Below are 25446 nucleotides of genomic sequence, written 5' to 3'. Positions count from 1 at the left end.
CCGGCCCGTAAAGATTCCGGGGTAGAATAGGTCTTCAGCAACCCATGCTTGCCGTAAAAGGTGACTATGCTTGTCATAAAAGGCGACTAACGGGATCGGGTGGTCAGGCTCGCTGACTTGGTTGATGCATGTCTTCGAACTCATTTGCGTGGATCGATGCTCATGATATCAATCACTGGATTGTCTGTTCCAGACTCGATTATTTACAGACCGCCGTCATATAGCTGGAATATTGCTGAGTGCGGCGTTACACAACCAACCAACCATCAACCCGACACAATAGTTGGTAAAATAGTTAGTTCATGTGTTAGTTGATGCAGTGTACACGAACACAATATGTTGCCTCCTGTAACAAATGAGATGCTATTTCATGTTAAAAGACGGATTTTTCAGTCGGTGTACGGGTATATTTAAATAATGGTTGGTTGACATAACCATGTTTAAGATGAATGCTTACGCTTGCATTAACACGCTTTAGGGGTATACGTGTATGAGCTAATGTTCGTCTTTAAGAGATGTGTGCGTGTGTGATTGCATTAGTCAGGAATATGCCAGATTAATAATGTGGATAGGAGATATGGTACTTAACCACATTCTTTAGGGAACTCTCCCGAAATCCTTGCACAATTTCCGATATACGTTCGACATTCCATCTTGTCCGGGTGATTTACCATTTGAAATAAGTTCATCTAACAAATCATTAATTTCTATGATAATTCTATTATCATAATTTTCTGAGAAAAAAAACACGTTCCTAATAAATTCTAAACATAATCAAATCTTTGCTGGTCAATTAATGGATCAGATATGTATTCAGGTTTATAATGATTACTTGATTTAATACAATTCCAAAATTATGTTGATTCTAGCAACATAATATCAACTTGTCCTGCTATTGTTTATTATAAACTCTCTCTTTTTAAATTGAGACTTAAAAATTCTGCTGTGTGTTGCATAAACAATTTAAGCACTCTAGCATTTAATACATCGAAATTTCTGAAATAACTTATTTCTCGGAATTTTGATTTTTCCAACTCCAAGGCACCAAGGAATATTACAATTATGTCTTCTTCCCCCGGAATACAAACATGCTCCTTTCTTCATATTCCACAACATTTATTTTGTTCTTGTGGATTTCACTTACATTTTTGCGAGGGTTCAAATGGGTAATCATCGGAGAAGGTGTCATAATATTTATCAACATACGTCTTTGAACTGGAATAAAACATGTATACAAATGATTCGCTTGTGGCCAGCTTCAGTCTGAAACTCAACAGAAACGGTGTTTAACTGGTTGAATCCATCACATGATCGACAGTGCTAGCCCCTGAATGGACGATACATGCTGACCATCAACAAAACGACCACATAATATATGCATACCACATTCATCACATAAATCTACTATAACACGTCCAACTTTGTTTAACATCTCATTATCCCTTTTTGTTTCGGTTTGTTTGTAGTTGTATAGCGCCGCAATCAGCAATAGTCCACCTATATGAATGTGGTCTGTTATTAATTGAGGCAACCCGGTGATCGACAGCATGAGCATCGATCTACGCAATCAAGTCACCGAGCACGACCACACGATCCGTAGTCCGCCTCTTACGACAAGAATAAACACCTTTTTCGGCAAGCATGGGCCGCTGAAGACCCATTCTACACATGATCTACACGGGTATTGTCATATCAGTAATGATAGAAGGTATCACCATCATATTAATCATTCATGGTAATCAGTAACTCCTAATTATCATCCGATATAAAATCTAAAATATTTCTCGCTCTGGCAAAATCGCCAGCAAAGAATACTATATTTGGAAACTCTTCTTTTATTTCGTGCAAATAATGTTTGGGAAAAGTTGTACCACATGCCAAACAGATTATCATAAATTGGGGACCCAATTGCTGAAATATAATCAAAGCAAATGACAATATCTGGCATCGTATTTTGTGTCACAAACTGCAAAACTACAATGTTCTCAACCTGTTTATATATTTGAAAAAGTAAATAATTATGAGCAAGTGTTTCTCTAATAAACACAGAGATTCACCATGCAGACTTTCTAAATTCTAATTATATGGGTTGTGAGTAGAGAATACTTTATGTTCCAATAAGCTACTGTCAGGGGAATTTTTCTGAGTCAGTCATGTTTCACACAGTCAGATGATGTCAAATTGTTCAAGATATAACTTCTCATATAACTTCAGATAACTTTATTGTTTAAAGTTACTTATGGAGACCCGTGAAGATCCGATGTAGAATAGGTCTTCAGCGACCCACGCTTGCCGTAAATGGCTACTATGCTTGTTGTAAGAGGCGACTCACGTGATCGGGTGGTCAGGCTCGCTGACTTGGTTGATGCATGTCATCGTATCCCAAATGCATGGATCGATGCTCATGATGTCAATCACTGGATTGTCTGTTCCATACTCGATTATATACAGACTGACGTCATATAGCCGGAAAATTGCTGAGTGCGGCGTTAAACAACATACAAACAAACAAACATGTTACTTTATAGTGAGGATGAAGATCACTTCCTATGAGTTTGCTCTGCGTACAAACATCGACGTACAACATACACAATAAACTCATAGCCTCCATCCTATATTGAACACATTTTATCTTCTAATGGCCACAAGAAACGGTACGTGTTTTCAGAATCTAGCCATGTACCTTTATCCTGCGATGCTCCCACTACAATAATCCTGAGTATATAATGTAAGGAGTCTTCTCTCTTGTCAACTATTTTATATAAATATGTAATGTCACAATTCTTCTCTTGTCAACTATTTTATATAAATATGTAATGTTACAATTCTTCTCTCTTGTCAACTACTTTATATAAATATGCTGTATATATTCCACACGTCATGTAATCGGCTGTAAACATGAGCCGTTGACCTACATTTACCGAAATAGAGAGAGTATATATAACTTTAGGCCACAGTCCTTGTGTTTCCTGAGTCCTGTAAGATTCCAACAACATGAATAAGTTCCTCAACACTGCCACCAACACGTGATGATATCTCATTATGTCCTTGTTTAATGCAAATATATTTTACCTTAGGAATGTTACTGTTTGTTTTCTCACAGATCGTAGTGCCACGGTCACATCCCTATGTCTGTTCATGATAACTGTCTCAGTCAGTCGACTCAATGTTGACATTCGGGTCCACTTCCGGTTGATCTGACGTCGTGGTCGAAGGAAGGATACATCGTCCTAGCTGAAGTCCGTTCCGCTGTGGTTATTAGCGAATATGCTGGATTCGACGTTTTCCCTATACATTCAATTTGGTTTGAGGACTCGTTGTACTAGTGAAAATAATCGATGACAGGTGTGTCCTATAGGAGTACACCACACGTATTATCTCCCCTTAACAGTCTCATCACCGAGTTTTCTTTGAGCATTCCCAACAAGCGCCATAAAATCTTCATTTCTATAAATATTGCTCCATCTTTTGGGTCCTTCATATATCGTCGGAATTGTTGAAACACTAAAAGCTTACCCTGAACTGGGCATATATTTCACGATTATAGGTGCTTGGTTTGATGCCTTTGACCAAGATACGTTAAAATATGACACTGGTTGATGTAACCCTGTCTGGCGCTCGGCATTGAAAGGGTTAAAACACGGACTGGTCATCTCGGAGTCAGTATACTGTGACTGGGAGGGGTATCCATGTTAAACTGCGGCATGGTTTCTCAGTGGGCTGGCACTATAAAATCGGCATTAGTCTGGACTAGTACAAGCAGCCACATACACACGTGCATGCACGTCGCTATAGCAATAGTCCTGGACGTGACATTAAACCCCAAGTCACCTAGTCTTTAACATATCCATCCAAGCAGGCCATGTCTCAATGTCTGTTCTAATATGGGAGAGAGTTCAAACACGTGCGCACCCTCTCACGCATGCGCATGCTTAGATCTGAACATGAAAGAGACGAGGCGGTCTCATTGTGTTCTTCATTTCTAGTTAAGGTTGATAAAACAGTGGAAAGGAATTAGCTGTATGATGGTTATTGAACGATATCATCAAGATGAACTTCTTGGCCATTTCGATTCGTTTTGACTTTACCAATCCGAGCAGAATTTCCGATCCATATGCATATCAGATACAGATCAGCAAGATGTGGAGCACAATTGGAGCCCATGGCGATGCCTACTTCGTCCTGAAATATCTCACCCCCCATATTTGACATAAATCCTATCAATGATGAAAACCAGGATGTCACATATTGTTTTGCCAGTACACTTCAGGTGGTATTTGCTTTCATTTTTGACAAATTGTCTTTCTGTCAGCGAACGATTGTTGTACACACACGTCAGCTTTAACAACATAGGTGTACAAAATGTCATTTTGTAACATTCAACTAAATCCACCACTCCTTATTTTTGGATGATTGTTGATTTGATGTGACATTACATATCAATACGAACTTGCTGCTGTACAGTAACTGTTGATCAGCAAGACAAGTTAGTAAATATAGTATACATAAATAGTAAAGGCCGAATGTACTGATGTTGCTATGTGGCAGTGTAATGTATAACTAAGCAATGATTGTAACTGCATGACATTGTTTCAATGCTTCAATTGAATTGATAGATGCTTATTGCATTGTATTTTAAAAATGGTTGTCAGGAATGTAGTATTATTTATTGTAAGCAGTGGTGAGGAAGTAATTATATTTAGATGCTAGAATTATGTGAAAAGTGTGTGTAGCCTAATGCCGCTGTCCCCTGTCATGTTATTGCTATGATATTGCTGACCGCCTCGTAACAGCGGACCCGTGAAGATCCGGGGTAGAATTGGTCTTCAGCTACCCATGCTTGCCATAAAAGGCGACTATGCTTGCCGTAAGAGGCGACTAACGAGATTGTGTGGTCGTGCTCGGTGACTTGGTTGATGCATGTCATGAATCCAAATTACGTGGACGGTTGCTCATGATATTAATCACTGGCTTATCTGGTCCAGACTCGATTATTTACAGACTGCCGCAAAAGCTGGAATATTGCGGCTTTAAACAACAAACCAACCAACCAACGTAACAACGTGGTCCAATACGAAAGGTACAGTGGTTATTATATAATTATGGTCTTCATGTACGGATATTACATGAGTGTTGCTGACGAAGGTGTTATTTTTATATTCAAATGAAATGATGTATGTATGTTTAACATAAATACATGTTTTAACAAACTTGAGTTTCCGTGTGCACACATTGTGACTGATGTAATACCAACATTAAACTGCACACATGTCACACTATGAAGGCCAACACTAAACTACACACATGTCACACTTTGAAGACATCATTAAACTACGCACACATGTCACACTATGAAGACCAACACTAAACTACACACATGTCACACTATGAAGACAGCATTAAACTACGCACACATGTCACACTATGAAGACAGCATTAAACTACGCACACATGTCACACTATGAAGACCAACACTAAACTGCACACATGTCACACTATGGAGACAGCATTAAACTACGCACATATGTCACACTATGAAGACAGCATTAAACTACGCACACATGTCACACTATGAAGACCAACACTAAACTGCACACATGTCACACTATGGAGACAGCATTAAACTACGCACACATGTCACACTATGAAGACAACATTAAACTACAAACATGTCACACTATGAAGACATCATTAAACTACGCACACATGTCACACTATGAAGACAGCATTAAACTACACGTGCACATGTCACACTATGAAGACAGCATTAAACTACACGTGCACATGTCACACTATGAAGAACAACACTAAACTACAGACATGTCACACTTTGAAGACAACAATAAACTACGCACACAAGTCACACTTTGAAGACATCATTAAACTACGCACACATGTCACACTATGAAGACAGCATTAAACTACACGTGCACATGTCACACTATGAAGAACAACACTAAACTACAGACATGTCACACTTTGAAGACAACAATAAACTACAAACATGTCACACTATGAAGACATCATTAAACTACGCACACATGTCACACTATGAAGACAGCATTAAACTACACGTGCACATGTCACACTATGAAGACAGCATTAAACTACACGTGCACATGTCACACTATGAAGAACAACAGTAAACTACACATGTCACACTATGAAGACAACATTAAACTACGCACACAAGTCACACTTTGAAGACATCATTAAACTACGCACACATGTCACACTATGAAGACAGCATTAAACTACACGTGCACATGTCACACTATGAAGAACAACACTAAACTACAGACATGTCACACTTTGAAGACAACAATAAACTACAAACATGTCACACTATGAAGACAAACACTAAACTACACACATGTCACACTATGAAGACATCATTTAACTACGCACACATGTCAAACTATGAAGACAACATTAAACTACACACACATGTAACACTGTGAAGAAAACATTAATCTACACACACAAGTCTCACTTTGAGGACCAACATGAAACAACACACACACACGTCTCACTATGAAGACCAGCATTAAACTACACACACATGTAACACTGTGAAGAAAACATTAATCTATACACACACGTCTCACTATGAAGACCAACATTAAACTACACACACAAGTAACACTGTGAAGAAAACATTAATCTACACACACACGTCACACTATGAAGACCAACATTAAACTAAACACACATGTAACACTGTGAAGAAAACATTAATCTAAACACACACGTCAAACTATGAAGACCAACATGAAACAACACACACACACGTCTCACTATGAAGACCAACATGAATCAACACACACACACGTCACACTATGAAGACCAACATTAAACTACACACACATGTAACACTGTGAAGAAAACATTAATCTACACACACATGTCACACTATGAAGACCAACATGAAACAACACACACACGTCACACTATGAAGACCAACATAAAACAACACACACATGTCACAATATGAAAACCAACATGAAACAACACACACACGTCACACTATGAAGACCAACATTAAACTACACACGCGTCACACTATGAAGACCAACATGAAACAACACACACAAAGGGGATGTCGTAACACAGGCATATCTCTCTCTGCAAGGACAATATGAAGGTCATCAGTTGAAATCAGCACAGCTCAGTACCAATATGGAAACTGTGCAGAGCCCCCAAACCCTGTAGAATGACACGTCGGACATATGTGAAAGGTAGACGCATCTGGTTGGTCATCCACAGGGTGCCGTCAACATAGGTCTGGAAAGCAGATGAGACAGTTGACATTGCTGCATTACAACGTCACCTCTTTGATAAATGTTGACACATGTGTTTTACGTGGGTGGTAGGTTTGAAGTTGTGTTATATTTTTATTCATGCCCATCGTTCGTTTTCGTACAAAAAAAGTGTGAAGGCACATTGTAACTAACAATGTGTATGTATCTGATGTCTCCTCAAAGTTTTGTTACTCGCATACACAGCCACATGTTTCGTGACAACCAACTCACCATGAAGGCAGACTCACTGATGTGGACTATAATGACGTAGTAGCTGATATCATGGACTGAAATATCAAGCACATCTTCCTCTGTGCCAAAAACATCTCCTTGTTTTGTATTAAAGACAGCTCGAGATGAGACAAAACTCCACCTCAAAGACAACAGGTACACAATGTCCATGTTGTGGTCTTGAAGATAGACATCGTTCCTGTAACGAACACAGTACATACAGACACAGTTTGCACCTATACTGTTAATGTAACTATAATGGCGCCAATGCAAGACGATAACCAGTCTAGATTACACGCCGCACCAGATTAACACTTGGCGTAAAGGTCAACATAGCTGTGAATATTAATTGAATGGACCACTGAAAATCTGTGATGACACCAGGTGTTCGCGGAAAAGCCAAGCATGTCCTGCCCTACCGGTAGAACCCGCCATTCACATAATTTGTATGAAAAAAGTAAGTATTTATAGCTTGTCGTCACACAGCAATATTCCTGCTTTGCGACGGGCAGGGCAGACATTCTGCTGCTCATAAGTGAGGGGGTGGGGGTTGGGGTGGGGTCGTGGTGGCTGACAGTTTTCATGTCACAAATGCGAGACAGCTATAAAAGTTGGGTAATCCATAATCCACAAGGAAAGGGTTTGATTTGTCTTATTAAGGCTGCTCTAAATAAACGTAATATCCAATTTGGTCGAGGTGTGTTAATCACTTGTTTCATGCTATGTACCAATATGCCACCTATTTCACCTTGAAACGTACATGAGGGTCGGTGGGGAAGCCGAGTGGTTTAAAGCGTTCGGTCGTCACGTCGAAGACCAAGGTTCGATTCCCCACATGGGTACAATGTGTGAAGCCCATTTCTGGTGTCCCCTGCCGTGATATTACTGTAATATTGCCAGAAATCGGCTTAGAACCATACTCACTCTAACTCACTCACTCACTCACTCACTCACTCACTCACTCACTCACTCACTCACTCACTCACTCACTCACTGAAACGTGCATATGGACATTATTTTCAGAAATATAAAAACAAGGTCAGCATCTTCCTATCACTGTAAACCTACTGAACACATTTGCCATGGGTAACAGGTAAATGTGTTTCTCCTTACTGTAAAGTAGTGTGTCCAGACACATCAAGTCGAAGCTTCATTCCCGCAGCAAGAGCAAATGGCAGTAGTTCTGTATATGACTGGGTTGGTACCTGTTATCAAAAAAAGGATATTAAAATAATAGTTGATTTCTTATACATTTGCATCGGGACATACTTTCAATATGAACACATGTGTAGAGACGGCCAGTCCATTGTAACTAATACAACACCTTACGAGTTTACAACGGTAAAAAGAGGAAACTGACTATGACCAGACGATCCAGTGATCGACATCATTTGCATCAATCAACACAGTTGTGATATAATGACACGTTATCACTCCCGTCACCGAGTCTGATCACCAGGTACATGTTGTACGCTTACAACAAGCATTGGTTGCTGGACCTATTGTCCCGCTTATAATCGCCACGGCATGATTACTTGCACCTGATCATAAGCTGTAATACGTGTCCAATAAAAATAGTGCATAACGCTAAACATTTCGCACACTCCGACGTCGTCATAACATTGTAAACATGATACAGAGTGGGCATAGCCTAAGATATGTTTGCGTCTTGGATAGAACCCCTTGGAGATGACCGCTTCCGTGGTCTAGTGGTCGAGCGTCCGGGGTTCGATCGCCGGGCGCGTTATACCAAAAGACGTTAAAAGATGGTACTTGTTGTAACCTTGTCTGGCGCTCGGCATTAAGGGGCTAAAACAAGGACTGGTCGGCTCGGAGTCAGTGTACTGTGTCTGAGTGGAATATTCATATTTAGGACCCAAAAAGGTATATCTGAAAAGAATTATACCTCGTTCTATTAACCAAGGTCGCCAATATCGACAAAAGAATACACATCTATATAAACCTACCATGGACGGTATTGCCATGGCTATGTAACATGACACACACTTGACTGGTACAACTTCCCATGATGCAACGGCATAACAGGAAGAAGTGTTGTCGTCCAAGGCAATGGTGTTGGTGTTGCAGACATCTTTAGGGTCAGTGTTGAAGATGTCAACATCTTCACGTGCATTTTCAAGTTTGTAGTTAGCACAGGAAACTGGGGACGAAGAAATAATTTACAGTATCATCATGAGGCATCAACATTTCCTGGATCTGAGGATGACAGAAAGCGGAGACATCCAGCTTATACAGACTTCAAGTACATGGCAAAGTAAATACAACTGCAGTCAAATAACATTAATTCAATCCTAATGGAACTCATGCCATCTGTGTTTCAAGAGGTCCATGGACCATTCCACCCGACACTGAAAGTTACACAGATCTAGATAAAACTCATGCAGTTTGTGGTTGATCCTTAGAATAAAAAGGTCCATGGACCATTCCACCTGAAACTGAAAGTTACTTAGATCCAGATAGAACTCATGCAGTTTGTGGTTGATCTTCAGAATAAAAAAAAAAAGGTCCAAGAACTATACCCCCCGAAACTGAAAGTTACACAGGTCTAGATAAAACTCATGCAGTTTGCAGTTGATCCTTAGAATAAAAAGACCCATGGACCATTCCACCTGAAACTGAAAGTTACACAGATCAAGATAGAACTCATGCAGTTTACGGTTGATCGTCACAATAAAAAGGTTCATGGACAATTCCACCTGAAACTGAAAGTCACACAGATCAAGATAGAACTCATGCAGTCTGCGAGAGTGGAATTGACATGCTCCAACGGCAACTTATTAACTTTATGATTATGACGATTCATGCGAATCTATTTTATCTGGAGATTCCGATGCCAGGACTAAAGAATCAGCTATTTTATATAAATAAAGCGACAAAACACTTTCCATATCCAATAGAAATCGATTCTACAATTCCGACTATATCATGATCATGTGTTTATGAATCACTATCAAATAGTAATTACACCAGGTTTAGCGAAACGGTGTGTGTATCCTGCCCAAACGATGGCATCCATCACAAACACATGCACAGACTAGTCACCTTAAAAACAGGGGATGACATGGCACAAGTCAAAATCGCAAATTGCATTGAACATTATTTGCTGTCACTAATGCATCAAATTTGAAAATGTCTTCCACATGCCAACCATACAATGATGTTTTTTTATTGATCCATTGACTAGGATTAATAAACTGGTGACTTCTCTTCCCCCCGACAATGTTTATATAAAGTCATAAACAACTATGGCTTTAATTGACTAGATATGTATAAAAATAACCTTGCATCCATAGAGTTAATGGAATATTTAAATCAGCTTCAGAGGCAAATTTGACCTGTGTATCACATTCTGGGTGCAGTGTTTTGACTATTTCATCATTTCTATTGATATTCTTACAAATATACTAGCTATGTCGTTTCCTCAGAAAGCGTTTGCCAGTGCTATGTATTCTGACGAACACTCTACCGTCAGCTTGTCTACCCAATAATAACCTAACTACTAAATCGTTAATATATCATACTGTTAGTTACAGGCTCCCTGAAGAACAAGCATCTATCCAAACTATTCATGCAGCAATACAAGTGAAGAAATGTTCAATGTATTTTCCGATATTATTAGAAGTGATATTGATATTGCTGTAAGCAAATTTAGTGATATTTTACTTCACTGTGGTAAATATGCAGGAGTAAATGTTGCTGTACCTACAAAGGGTGACATGTAACAGCCATGGTATCGTATCGGCATGTAGTAATCTAGAATCAAGGAGGTTGGTGAACAAATATAGAAGAAATGAGTGTGATGTTCATTTGCACATTTATCGTAAAGCGAAATCTGAGTAGAAAAAGTGCTGTAAAAATACGAGGAATGCATACGATGTCAGTCTGTGATGATATAAAGATGGCAGATAAACCTGGAGACTGTAAACTTTTCTAGAATACATTAAAAAGGGCGATACAAGGTAATACATCCAGTTACAACGTATCACCAGATACCTGGTTCACATGTTTAAAAAATATACTTAGCGCTGCTTTTAATAACTTGGAAACCAGACCCTTTGATTTATTTTTAACGCAGTTTGTAAATTCCCAGTCATGTAAAGATTGTAACGCGTTACCATTTACAGACGATCTATGATCAGGTGAAATATCACAGAAAGAGATTGAGTGTGCATTTTAAAATCTGAAAGCTGGTAAATTTGCCGGTGAAAATGGAATACCCCTTAAATTATTACATTATAGGGCAAAATTCTTATATCATATTTGAAATTATTATTCAATAAAATTACGAATACTGGAGTGTTACCAGTGTCGTGGAACATTGGGATGATATTATAATTGTACAAATCGGGTGTAAGGTCTGATTTCAATACTCAAAGAGGCATTTCTGCTTAAAATTTAACGGGAGGGCTGTTTACTTTTATTGAAGAAAACCGTCTCAGATTTTGGTTGGATGTGACTAATCTTCTTTCTGAATGTCAAGCTAGTTTCCACCCAAACTGTTCAACAATTTATTTATATTGCCAGCCTTATATTCCAAATAGTTGTGTAAACATGGGGGGCTATTAGTGTGCAATTAAAATTCAGAAAAGGTTTCGATTTTGTAGATAGAGATAACATGTTTTATCATATGATGGGTAGGTTTTTCAGCAGGATAAAGCCAACGGATAAAACAATATCCGTTTGGGTCATATGCAGATAGAGATGCAAATATCAAAGGTCAAGTATGGACTACTTACAGTGTTTATAAACAAATATGGCGTCGCGCTTGTCATTCGACGATCGAGTCAGAATTAAACATTGGGAATCTGGCGAAACTACAAGGCTCGCTAAATACAATGTACATTCCTAATGCAGGATGAACTTCATGTTATATGAGCACCTCAGAGGAAAGCATATTGCGAAGTTTAACACAATGCATAAAAACAATATGTAAATGATCAGTCTTTTAAAATCCAACAATTCTGCTATACTGTTGAAACATATCTCTATCAGATAATCTTTTGCATATCATGTGTATCACGGGAGTCGTACAAATGAAACACAAATGTCAACTGTACAATGGGCCCTGTGGCCTTAAATACCGAAAAAATGTCTATCAGTTTGTCCGAAAGAGACTTGCGTGTGTCATTCTTCAGCAGCGTCTACATATCTGAATGAAGATATACTTAATGTTTAAAAAGAACATCAATAAAGACATACCAAGATTAGAAGTCAAGGGCATCTGTCATGCTTTATTAAGCCAGAGTTTATATACAACTGACCCAGAACAATTGTCGACTACGTCTAGAAAATATTGCTACAATTATTATTTTATATTAAGTGAACTTTCTTCTTTGTAGCTTATACTCTCATGTACAAAGATGAAAGTATTGTCTACGTAGATTATAATATTATATTCGAAGATGAAAGTATAGTCTACGTAGCTAATAATTTCATATACGAAGATGAAAGCATTGTCTATGTACATTATCATATCATATACGAAGATGAAAGTATTGTCTACACAGATTATGATATCATATACAAGGATGCAAATGAATTGTCTACATAGATTATAATATCATATTTGAAGATGAAAGTATTGTCTATGCAGATTATAATATTATATACGAAGATGAAAGTATTGTCTACACAGATTAAAATATCATATACAGAGATGAAAGTATTGTCTACGTAGATTATAATATCATATACGAAGATGAAAGTATAGTCTACGTAGCTAATAATTTCATATACGAAGATGAAAGCATTGTCTATGTACATTATGATATCATATACGAAGATGAAAGTATTGTCTACGCATATTATAATATCATAAACAAGGATAAAAGTATTGTCTACATAGATTATAATATCATTTACGAAGATGAAAGTATTGTCTTCGTAGATCATAATATCATATACGAAGATAAAAGTATTGTCTACGTAGGTTATGATATCATATACGAAGATGAAAGTTTTGTCTACATCGTTTATAATATCATGTACGAAGATAAAAGTATTGTCTACGTAGAATAAAGATGAACGAGAATTAATAAAAATGTTTCATCATCTAGAAAAAAAACCTTTGCCCCTTCAACGAGATACTTCGCGCCATCAACGTGCCACTTTCACTCCATTTACTAACCACATTCGCGGTATTATCGCGCCACTTTCACTCCATTTACTAATCACATTCGCTGTATTATCGCGCCACTTTCGAGTCACATTCACGATATTTTCACGTCACTATCGAGCACGATATGGGTGATAGAAATGGAGTGTACAGATTGAATAGCAGATCTAAAAGTGTTTTCTTCTCAGTATTTTTTTCAGAAACGACAATACTTCGTACATGCTATAACCCACTGGCAACAGAGAATAACGGAATAAACGTCACCTGTGAATGAATCATGTGAGTGTCTTTCAAAAGACTTTGAGGCTTACTTCATTCATTTACCCAGGCACACAATCTGTAATTCTTTGTACACCGTTGCTCATTCTCTAATTACGCATTGATACTTACTTCCATTGTACTGCCATCCAGTTATAACTGTGCCATCAATGTCCGAGTTAAAGCTTTCAGAGTGTAGCCTACACGTCCTGGTGAGCGGGTTGTACAAGACCAGGTTACACAGCCCCCGCCTCTGACACCGAGAGAAACACTCAGCCCTCTTGTCCACCTGGTCGACCTCTTCTATCAGGCTCCCGCCAAACACCAGATCATCCATCTCAGACCTCCTGTAGAAAGTCATCTTAGAGCAACCGTCAGTATTGAAAATTAACTGACTTAAAACATATGTCAACTGTAGTGCATTCATACTGGTATACGCCCGAGAGAGCAAATATGTCCTGTGAGGCCAATCTGGTAAAGCTATGGATTAAATTCACAGGGTCTGTCTGTAGTCAGTAGTCAAAAACAGTTTTCCATTGGTGTTTCTATGGTGCTATTTTGACTCTTAAATTATTCACGAAGGTCACATGTCACACAATGAATGAAAATCTTTCAAACGGAGTCCCTAGGTCGAGAGTGGAAATCAGTTGTATGTTCTATAGGAAAACAAAAGAATAGACTCAATATGATTAACCCATGTAAGAAGAAGAATGTTATTAGCTCCTGTTATGTTGACTCTCAATATTCTGCTGACAGTTCGTCAATATGTGATTTTGCATCAAAACGTAAACATGAACATATGCAATTAATTTATTGAGATTACGTTATTGTCAGTGTATGCCCAGTTTGTTTGACACAAAAAACAGTTTCGTCAATCGCACACTGACGTGACTGTTTGCTATAATTGCGGTTTGGACTCAATCGTCCATGTATTGTCGCAGAATATGTAAAGGGCTTAATGGAAAGTTATAATTAATAAATTCTGGAATGTTAGGGCCGATATACACCCTCAGACGCACTCAGGCCAACACACTTTATCTTGTCCTTTTCGATAAATCCAATGAATAATCTATCATTTGAAACTAATGTTTTTGACAACATTCGGGACAAAATATGCAAATATGCGATCTCGCTACCGAAATGTCACACTTGCATCACAAGTACCAAGTTGTCCGACTCCCCATTGTTCTCGGTGCCTTAGGTTTGGCCCCTCCCAATGTGTTGACTGATATTAGGAGAGTACCCAGATGTGCTTTGAAGTCAGGAGCACATCCCTTCTGGACCTACCGGTGATGCCGCGGTGTTGGGGAGTCTTCACATTCACAATTGGGATTCCAAACATTGCAACGCTCATAACACCTGAGTTGAGGTTGTACGATTTAGCATTACTACCACTGTGTATATCAATATAACTGGAAACTTCACTATTGTGTCTCAGGCGGATTATTATACTCTCCTTCACACTTCCGCACATAGGACCATTCTGATTATGTTCTACTGAATTAAGTCAAAGGTCAATATAAACACATGGTGACCCTATGGTACCTGGTTCAAATGTAAGACGCAAGAAAACAAACCTCTCCTCCTCTTTTTGATATGGTAAGAACATGGAAAAAATGTAGACATAGTTGGCTAAGAAGTTTCACTTAAGCTTCATGTATATAGCTGACCTGATATTCTTCAATAATGACCACCTCATCTAGAAAAAAAAACTTATTAAACTGTCTCAAGTGCCTATATATCTTTGCATACAGATTCTGAATGACAAACAACTATCAACAATACATGATATCGAGGATGTATTTAACTTTCTCTTTATATCGAGCAATGCCAGGGTAGCTCCAAGTTTACAAGTGTATAGCTTTGGCAACGTAGTCAATCTTCACATCAAACAGAAAAATATATATATATGTATTACACTGTCTCACGTGTCTATTCATATCTTTGCATACAGATTCACAGTGAAAACAACTACCAACTAGAGTACATGACAACGGGGATGTAATTAACGTTCCCTTTATATCGAGCAATGCCAAAGTTGCTCCAGTCTCTGGTGTTTGCAAGTGTATAGCTTCGGCTACGGAGTCAATCTTTACATCAAAAGGAAATTCCACGTTTCAGTTAATGGGTTCCTTAATAATTCCATCAGGACTGAACGGAGATGGATGTGTAAACATGCTAGTAATCACAAAGGTGGTGTTATTTATTCATTACTATTGTTAGCGCGACTCAGGTGTTTATTCTGTTCACCGTGCGAAACATATACACACATCCAACATGTGAACCCCCTGAAGTCCAGATGGCGATAGGCTGCAAAGTATGAATAAGATTTTGAGTACACTGCATTAAAAGTTTCAACATTTTTGCGTTGAAGAAAACAAAACATTGCGAACATTCATATACTTTTAGGAGAGGCATGAGTCAATATGGGGGTTGGTGTGTGGTGGAGTGTTGTGTGTAGTGGGTGATGTGTGGTTGTGTGTGGTGGTGTGTGGTGTGTAGTGGAAGATGTGTGGTGTGTAGTGGGTGATGTGTGGTGTCTGGTGTGTCGTGCGTGGTGGTGTGTGGTGGTGTGTGGTGTGTAGTGGGTGATGTGTAGTGGGTGATGTGTGGTGTCTGGTGTGTCGTGCGTGGTGGTGTGTGGTGGTGTGTGGTGTGTAGTGGATGATGTGTAGTGGGTGATGTGTGGTGTCTGGTGTGTCGTGCGTGGTGGTGTGTGGTGGTGTGTGGTGTGTAGTGGATGATGTGTAGTGGGTGATGTGTGGTGTTTGGTGTGTCGTGCGTGGTGGTGTGTGGTGGTGTGTGGTGTGTAGTGGGTGATGTGTGGTGTCTGGTGTATTGTGGGAGATGTGATGTATGGTTGTGTGTGGTGTCTAGTGGGTGATGTGTGGTGTGTGATGGGAGATGGTGTTGTGTGATGTGTGGTGTGTGGTTGGTGATGTGTGGTGTGTGGTGTGTGGTTGGTGATGTGTGGTGTGTGGTGTGTAGTGGATGGCGGTGGTGTGTGGTGGGAGATGACTGGTGTGTGGTTGGTGATGTGTGGTGTATGATGTGTGGTTGGGGATGTGTGATGTATGGTGTATGGTTGGGGATGTGTGGTGTGTGGTGTATGGTGTGTGGTTGGTGATGTGTGGTGGGAGATGACTGGTGTAGGATGTGTGGTTTATGGTGTGTGGTTGGTGATGTGTGGTGTGTGGTGTGTGGTTGGAGTTAAGATGGTGTGGCGTGTGGTGTGTAGTGTGTGGCGTGTGGTGTGTGGTGTGTGGTGTGTTGTGTGTTGTGTGTTGTGTGTGGTGTGTGTTTGGTGTTGTGTGATGTGTTGTGTGTAGTATGTGGTGTGTGGTTGAAGTTAAGATGGTGGTGTGTGGTGTGTGTTGGATGTGGCGTGTTGGGTGTTGGTGTGTGGTGTATGTTTGGTGTTGGGTGACGGGTGGTGGTGGTAGGAGTAAGGGTGGTGGGCGGTGGATTGTTGGGTGTGTGTGGCGTGTGGTGTGTGTTGGGTGGAAGGAGTAAGGGTGGTGGTGGTTCATGGTCGTTGGTAGGAGCTAGGATGGTTGTAGGTTGTGTGCAGTGGGTTATGGGCAATTGGTGATGCGTGGTGGTTGGTTGGTGGTTGGTGATGTGTGGTGTGTAGTTGGTGGTGTGTAGTGGAGTGTGGTGCGTGGTGGGAGATTTGTGGGGTGTGGTGTATGGTGTGTGGTTGGTGATGTGTGGTGTATGATGTGTGGTTGGTGATGTGTGGTGTGTGGAGCGTGGTTGGAGTTAAGATGGTGTTGGGTGTTGGGTGTGGTTGTTGTTTGTTTGTGTGTGGTTTGTGTTTGGTGGCGTGTGGTATGTGGTGTGTTGCGTGTGGTGTGTGGTGTGTGACGTGTGGCGTGTGGTGTGTGGTGTGCGGTGTGCGGTGTGTGGCGTGTGGCGTGTGGCGTGTGGCGTGTGGTGTGTGGTGTGTGTTTGGTGTTGTGTGGTGTGTGGTGTGTAGTATGTGGTGTGTTGTTGGAGTTAAGATGGTGGTGTGTAGTGTGTGTTTACAGGGTGTGGGGTGTCGGTGTGTGGTGTATGCTTGGTGTTGGGTGACGGGTGGTGGTGGTAGGAGTAAGGGTGGTGTGTGGTGGGTGGTCGGAGTAAGGGTGGTGGACGGTGGGTGGTTGGGTGTGTGTGGCGTGTGGTGTGTGGTGTGTGGTGTGTGTTGGGTGTGAGGTGTTTGGTGATGAGTGATGGTTGGAAGGAGTAAGGGTGGTGGTGGTTTGTGGTCGTTGGTAGGAGCTAGGTTGGTAGTAGGTTGTGTGCAGTGGGGTATGGGTAATGGGTGATGCGTGGTGGGTTGTAGGGGTTACGTTGGTAGTAGGCGAGGTGTGATGTAGTGGTTGGTGTCTAAGTAAGTAATTATACTATTAACCTATTATAATTATACTATTTTGTCTATGTTGAAACATGGATGGCAATATCTACTGAAGCGGCTAGAACTTTACATAACTGGCCTCACTGCATCAGAAATATAATCTGATCAAAAGGGGTCGAGTTGTATAATTCAGGGTTAAATATCTGCTTGATTCCAAAGGCGATACCGGATATCCGAATATAACGGACACGTTGTCAGGACATGCCATTCATCTGCGGCAGTATTCAAGTCACAATAACGACATTTACGTTCCAGTGGCGGAGTCGGTTAGCGTCGGAATCGACCCAGTTCCATCATCAGTGGAAATGAATCGCATTATAGGGCTTTTGATGATGGAAAAGTCACAAACTTTTGTCATAAAAACAATCAGAACTAACAAACAACCCAAACTATTGTGCCATTGGTCCAGGTTTCAACTCATATGTTATTTCAGGAACCTACACACAATTCTGTTACTATTTGAATAGTATGAGACTGAGGTAAATGTTGACGCATAATCTGATATACTTGCCAGTGCATAAGAAAATGCACAATTCAATAGACAGGGAATGCAGAGTGTTTGATATTAACATGTGTGTTGAAATCCCTCATATCGACCGAGAAGTATATCAACCAGGACAAATACTGTTCAGTCTATGCAATATATATCCTGGATCAAGTTAAACACAGCTTCCTTGCATATCAAATTTAGCAGTGTCCAACATGTTATTGACAAGGCATGAAAATGCGTACCACGATCAAAAGCTTAACTGCAGACATCACGTTCACAGTGCCAATTGTCAACGCGGAGAGGGCAACTTGAATTAGGATGACCAACCTGTAGATTGTACAGTCGATCACACTTGACACACCGCTCTTTGAGGTGTGTAGAGGACAATTCGATAAGAGAAAATGTATTGGGATTGATACTGTATGGCAATGACGCAAACGGCATTAAATGGATGTACGGAAATTTGTACCTTACTGTATTGATCATATTTATCCTTTAGTATGTTCTCGCTTATATAGCGATCGACATTTGTGATATGACATTTGAAGGAACAAAATGTTTTAGGTATTATGTTTAAATGATACTGTTTTCTTCGGCTTAACATGCCATTCAGGTGTCATAATTTAGAATTTGTTTAAACTTTCTTACAAGTTTAGTTCTGGATCTATTCAAAAGTCTTCTTCAGTACTTGCATGCATACTTTGACATGGAGCGTTTTACGCTCTTTGTATTGTATTTTGGCAGTGATTAGTCGTCAGGAATATAGTGCCATTTAATATAAGCAGTCGTCAGGGCGGTAATATAATTAGATACTGGAATGTGTGTAAACTTCAGGTATATCTTGAATAGGTGTGGGGATATGCTGTGGAGTTGAGGAAGCGAGTTGGACTGTACATGAGGGACCAGTTGCGTGTTTGCGTATATCACACACATCATCTCTGTCATCGGGGCGGTCGGTTAGCCTGGTGGTTAAAGCGTTCGCTCGTCACGCTGAAGACCCGGGTTCGATTCCCGACATGGGTACAATGTGTGAAGCCCATTTCTGGTGTCCCCCGCCGTGATATTGCTGGAATATTGCTAAAAGCGGCGTAAAACTCACTCACTCACTCACTCACTCACTCCTCAGTTTGTCACCCACGCATTTTCATCGCGTCCAGACCGGATTTCGTGTGAGGATCGCTCATCATCACTAAAAGCTAGACAACTGCCGCTGCTGGGTGAATATATAATTTTATCACTGTATTTTTGCATTTGATACTGACCTTTGCCATCATATAATATATTGCCATTGAATTATGTACTACCACTATATTGTTTACTGGCATTGCAATTGCCGTTAAGTAATTTATGTTCATTGGTAAACCTAGTTAATCTTGTCATACATTTGTTAAACGTATACCACTTGTTGCTTGTTTGTTGGTTTCAAGCGAAGTTCCTTTAAGTACAGATTTCTGGGTTAACATATTGTTTTAATTTATGAATCGACACCTGACATTGTTGCCAGTTACTCTGTACAGCAACACAATTCCGGGTGTGTATTCTGGCGTGTCTGACCTTCCTGAACGTTATGTTTGGTTTAATATGACATCCGCGCTAAGACCCACCCGTATAGAGTGTCAAGGCGTGTATTGATCAGTTCAGTCTGCAGACAAGTGTCACTACTTGGGTACAGTGTCAGTCGGAGCCTGTGCAGTATGTATTTGTACCTTTAATGTGCTTTTGATTATTTGCGTTGGTCGTGTGTTACTCATTCATACTTACCCGTGAAGTTCCGGGGTAGAGTAGGTCTAAGCAACCCATGCTAGCGACTATACTTGTCGTAAGATGCGACTAACGGGATCGGGTGGTCAGGCTCACTGTCATCTATCCAAAGTGCGTGCGTCGATTCTCATGTTATTAATCACTGGGTTGTCTGGTCCAGACTGTAAAATAATGAATCATGACCAGACATTGATTGACATCATGAGCATCGACCTACGCAATTGGGATACGATGACATGCATCAGCTAAGTCAGCGAAACTGACCACCCCATCCCGTCAGTCGCCCCTTACGACGACCAATTCTAACCCGTATTGTTCACGGGACTTATTCGTTGTGTAACAGGTTTCATAACGTAGTAAATACATGGACAATATTATGGATCCTGACAATTTCTGATTCAAATCTATGAGCAGTGTACAGTCAGTGTAGTGTGTGTTTTATACTCCATGTCTATCACTGTTGCATCATTGACACATCACAGTCAGTGTCGTGTATGTTATACACTCCATGTCTATCACTTTTGCATCATTGACACATCACTGTCAGTGTCGTGTATGTTATACACTCCATGTCTATCACTGTTGCATCATTGACACATCACAGTCAGTGTCGTGTATGTTTTACACTCCATGTCTATCACTGTTGCATCATTGGCACACCACAGTCAGTGTCGTGTATGTTATACACTCCATGTCTATCACTGTTGCATCATTGACAAATCACAGTCAGTGTCGTGTATGTTATACACTCCATGTCTATCACTGTTGCAACATTGACACATCACAGTCAGTGTCGTGTATCTTATACACTCCATGTCTATCACTGTTGCATCATTGACACATCAAAGTCAGTGTCGTGTATGTTTTACACTCCATGTCTATCACTGTTGCATCATTGACACATCACAGTCAGTGTCGTGTATGTTATACACTCCATGTCTATCACTGTTGCATCATTGACACATCACAGTCAGTGTCGTGTATGTTTTACACTCCATGTCTATCACTGTTGCATCATTGACACATCACAGTCAGTGTCGTGTATGCTTTACACTCCATGTCTATCACTGTTGCATCATTGACACATCACTGTCAGTGTCGTGTATGTTTTACACTCCATGTCTATCACTGTTGCATCATTGACACATCACTGTCAGTGTCGTGTATGTTTTACACTCCATGTCTATCACTGTTGCATCATTGACACATCACAGTCAGTGTCGTGTATGTTTACCACTCCATGTCTATCACTGTTGCATCATTGACACATCAAAGTCAGTGTCGTGTATGTTTTACACTCCATGTCTATCACTGTTGCAACATTGACACATCACAGTCAGTGTCGTGTATGTTTTACACTCCACGTCTATCACTGTTGCATCATTGACACATCACAGTCAGTGTCGTGTATGTTTACCACTCCACGTCTATCACTGTTGCATCATTGACACACCACAGTCAGTGTCGTGTATGTTTTACACTCCATGTCTATCACTGTTGCAACATTGACACATCACAGTCAGTGTCGTGTATGTTTTACACTCCATGTCTATCACTGTTGCATCATTGACATATCACAGTCAGTGTCGTGTATGTTTTACACTCCATGTCTATCACTGTTGCAACATTGACACATCACAGTCAGTGTCGTGTATGTTTTACACTTCATGTCTATCACTGTTGCAACATTGACACATCACATGTGGTACACACTTACAGATCAACTCTTATATTATGCAAGGTGTTCTGGATTAATCTTGTCGCTGTCTCAGGCGTGACGCTGTCAAAGAACTGTGTTATGTTGTGTGCAGGAGTGTGGTTCACATGTAAGCTTCTAACACGACCAGGGGCGGTCGGGTAGCCCAGTGGTTAAAGCGTTCGCTCGTCATTCCAAAACCCGGGTTCGATTCCCGACATTTATGCCATTTATGGTGTCCCCTACCGTGATATTGCGGGAATATTGGTTAAAGCGACGTAAAACCATACTCACTCACTCACTAACTTACTTACCAAAGTGGGATCCAGCATCTGTAGGAGATATACCACATGCCACATGCCATCAACACATAGCTTGGAGAAGGTGAACATTGTAGTGCCGTTGTGACTATCCACAGGTTCACAGGAGTAAGACATACACATAATTCAAGTAGACGGGAGGCGGCTTGCTAGTAATGTTATAATGTATATCATGTAGTTGTGTTACCAAACTTGCCAGCCTCACAGGTGTTGTCTGCCTACATTTCAGTTTTTACCTGTCAGCATCGTATCTAAATTTCTTTATGAGGAGATTTCTATTGGATATGGAACGGGTTTTGTCGCTTTATATACATAAATATCAATGTAAGTGTAACGCTATTTTACAGGGCATATCATTTGTAGAAGCCCCAGGTTTTCCATTAACTGCCCGACGAAGGAGGATAGCTACAATAAATAGATGTATCATTAAACCGCATGGTATCAGAAATGAGCGGGACAGAGTAACTTGATATTGCCCTCATATTGCTTGACAAACGGGCTATTATAACGCCCGTTGTTAGGTGACGTCATAGGAAAGGGATAGGCGACGTCACGTTCAATAGTGACGTGATCTCGTTTGTTCTATGACGTTTCCATATTTGTAAAAGTGGGTCAGTTACATTCGTGTTAAATTGCAGTACATGTTTCAAACCCGATATTGTTGTTTCTTGTTATTTGATAACAAATGACATCCATTTTAGCTATAATAGAAACTAACATAGCAGTGCAGTTGTATTGGCGTGGTCACGTGTAACCAAACTGTCGTTCTGTCCTACTAGTCAGCAATACAGTTTCTGTGTATACTGTGGCCCTAGGGTAAGATCTGGTGTCAACAGTTCGTGACTAAACTAAGGAAAAATACTCTGTCGCGTTTGACGGGCATTGTGTACGTGTGAGTATCAACACACGCTATAAGCGACCTTTGAGGTGATCAGCCATCAGTCTGAGTTTTAAACCCAGGGAAAAGGCAGGCATGTACAGTCCAATTGTATAAGATCAGCTTAGGAATTAGTTGTGTTCACTTAAAGCATCTGAATCCGCAATACTAGCTTCTATCTTTTTCAACCTACAGCATCGTAATGCGATATGCATGCTGGAAAATAACAATGCCGAGTGCCAGACAGGGTAACAGCAAGTAACATCTGTTAACGTCTTTTGGTATGACGAGGCCGGGGATCGAACCCCGGGCCTTCCGGTCTCCGGGTTTGAATCCCAGTTCGCCCCGATTCTGTTTCTTGGTTTGTCAGCACCATACCCATGCTCGTGGGTTTCACCGAAGTGGTAAACGTCTGAGACCTGCATCACTTTGAGCCTTCCTCCAACATTAAGCTGGTAGACCGCGATATAACTGGAATACTGTTAAAAGCGACGTTAAACCCGACTCACTCACTCACTCAAGAAATTGCACCATCCTCATGGTCATAGATACTGCACCGTACAACAGAGTGCAAACCTGGGGAGTATGCAGATAGGTTCTGTGGGGTAAACTGCAAAGACTGCTGCTATCGAGTACAGGTTAGCTTTTCGAAGGATTTTCTATGTAAAATCTATGAAGGTATTGAAGCATGTCAAGCATGTCATATCACAGCAGGAGTTAGGGTGTGAACTTCGTTCGGTATACGTTCTATACGTTTCGGTATAGATCCTTATACTGTTGTCAAGCAGTGCTGGATGAGGTTACTTACTTACTTACTTACTTTGGAGATTTAACGTGCGCTTGGAGACTGATGCGTATTTCGCACACGGGCCCGGCCAGGCCATTTAATGTGTTTCCGAAAGGGGCGAGGGTGGTCTGTGCAACCCAAGAGGGGGCTCTAGGGGTTGCTTATATAAAATTTGGGAATTTTGAGATTTGGAATAGATGCCGATGGGGTTGGGGAGGAGAACTAAGGGAGCTGGGTATGGTGGATGTTTGTTTGTTTATGTGATTTTGATTTGGTAGGTTATTATGGTTTTAGATGCGTTTTATTAGTTCCGTTTTGATTAAGAATACGCCTAAGGCCTTGAAGTTTTCTAGTTTATTTTGTGGGTTTAGTATTGATTCTAGAGTGAGAGCCTTGTTTAGATTGAGGGTGGTTTGTAATGCGGTTCGATGTGTTAGGTAGTGTGTGCAGTGGATGAGTGCGTGTTCTGGGGTTTCTGGTTGTTTGCAGTGTGGGCAGTTACCTGTAGTGTATTTTTGTTAGGTGGTTATTTAGGTTGGTGTGTCCTGTTTGGAGTTTAGTGATTACTCTGTCGATTTTTTTTGATGGATGGAGAATTTTTGGTTTGGTTAGTGGTTTTCTGAGCACTCTTTTGATTTGGCTATTTGAGTTTAGATATAGGTTATGCCATTTTTTTGTGATTTTTTATTTGTTTACACTTTTAATTTCTGATTTTGAGATGGGTAAGTTTAAGATTATTTCTGGGATTTTGAGGGATAGTTTAGCTGCTTTATCGGCGTTTTCATTACCGTATATTCCTACGTGGGCGGGTATCCACAAGAAGGTTATTTGTTTGCCTGCCTTAGTTAGGTCGTTGGAGCTTTTAAGTATTTGATTAATTAATTTAGGTCGGTTTTTGGTATTTTTGTTTTGGAGGGCTCGAGTCCACTTAAGGAGTCAGTAAGTATTAGGATTTTTTGGTGGTTTTTGAATTCTTGATTGTGGAGGGCTGAGGCCATGCCCATTAGTTCTGCCGTGAATATTGATTGGTTATTTGGGAGTCGGAAGGATTGTGTGGTTTTAGTTGGTCATGTGGTATGGACTCCGAAACCCGTGTGTTTGGAGGTCGGATCTGAGGATCTGTCCGTGTAAATGTGACACCAATTTGGCCAATGTTTGTGTACGTATGCTAGTGTGGTAGTTTTAGCAAT

General features: G+C 40.4%; 1 protein-coding gene across 1 annotated transcript; it reads right to left on the bottom strand.

Moving 5' to 3' along the window:
• Positions 1 to 7158: 7158 nt before the first annotated feature.
• Positions 7159 to 14332, bottom strand: LOC139460950 (uncharacterized). The gene is made up of 5 exons (XM_071242424.1): positions 14059 to 14332; positions 9500 to 9693; positions 8646 to 8737; positions 7533 to 7731; positions 7159 to 7284 (listed from the first exon to the last, which is right to left on the bottom strand). The coding sequence occupies exons 1-5, from the start codon at positions 14285 to 14287 to the stop codon at positions 7159 to 7161; spliced, it is 840 nt and encodes a 279-aa protein (XP_071098525.1). The 5' UTR covers positions 14288 to 14332.
• Between the last annotated feature and the right edge of the window lie 11114 nt (positions 14333 to 25446).

The sequence above is a fragment of the Haliotis cracherodii genome, unplaced genomic scaffold (assembly GCF_022045235.1).
Source record: "Haliotis cracherodii isolate W230 unplaced genomic scaffold, xgHalCrac1.p SCAF_14, whole genome shotgun sequence".
NCBI lineage: Eukaryota > Metazoa > Mollusca > Gastropoda > Lepetellida > Haliotidae > Haliotis > Haliotis cracherodii.
The sequence above is the reverse complement of the archived record's forward strand: the minus strand, read 5'-3'. Positions and strand labels throughout refer to the sequence as shown.

Excerpts from the sequence above, each read along its gene's own strand:
- LOC139460950 (XM_071242424.1), bottom strand. The coding sequence starts at position 14,287 with ATGACTTTCTACAGGAGGTCTGAGATGGATGATCTGGTGTTTGGCGGG. Across the intron at positions 9,694-14,058 it reads TGGATGGCAGTACAATGGAA|TTTCCTGTGCTAACTACAAA; the intron begins GTAAGTATCAAT and ends CTTCGTCCCCAG. Across the intron at positions 7,285-7,532 it reads TCAGTGAGTCTGCCTTCATG|ACCTATGTTGACGGCACCCT; the intron begins GTGAGTTGGTTG and ends TCTGCTTTCCAG.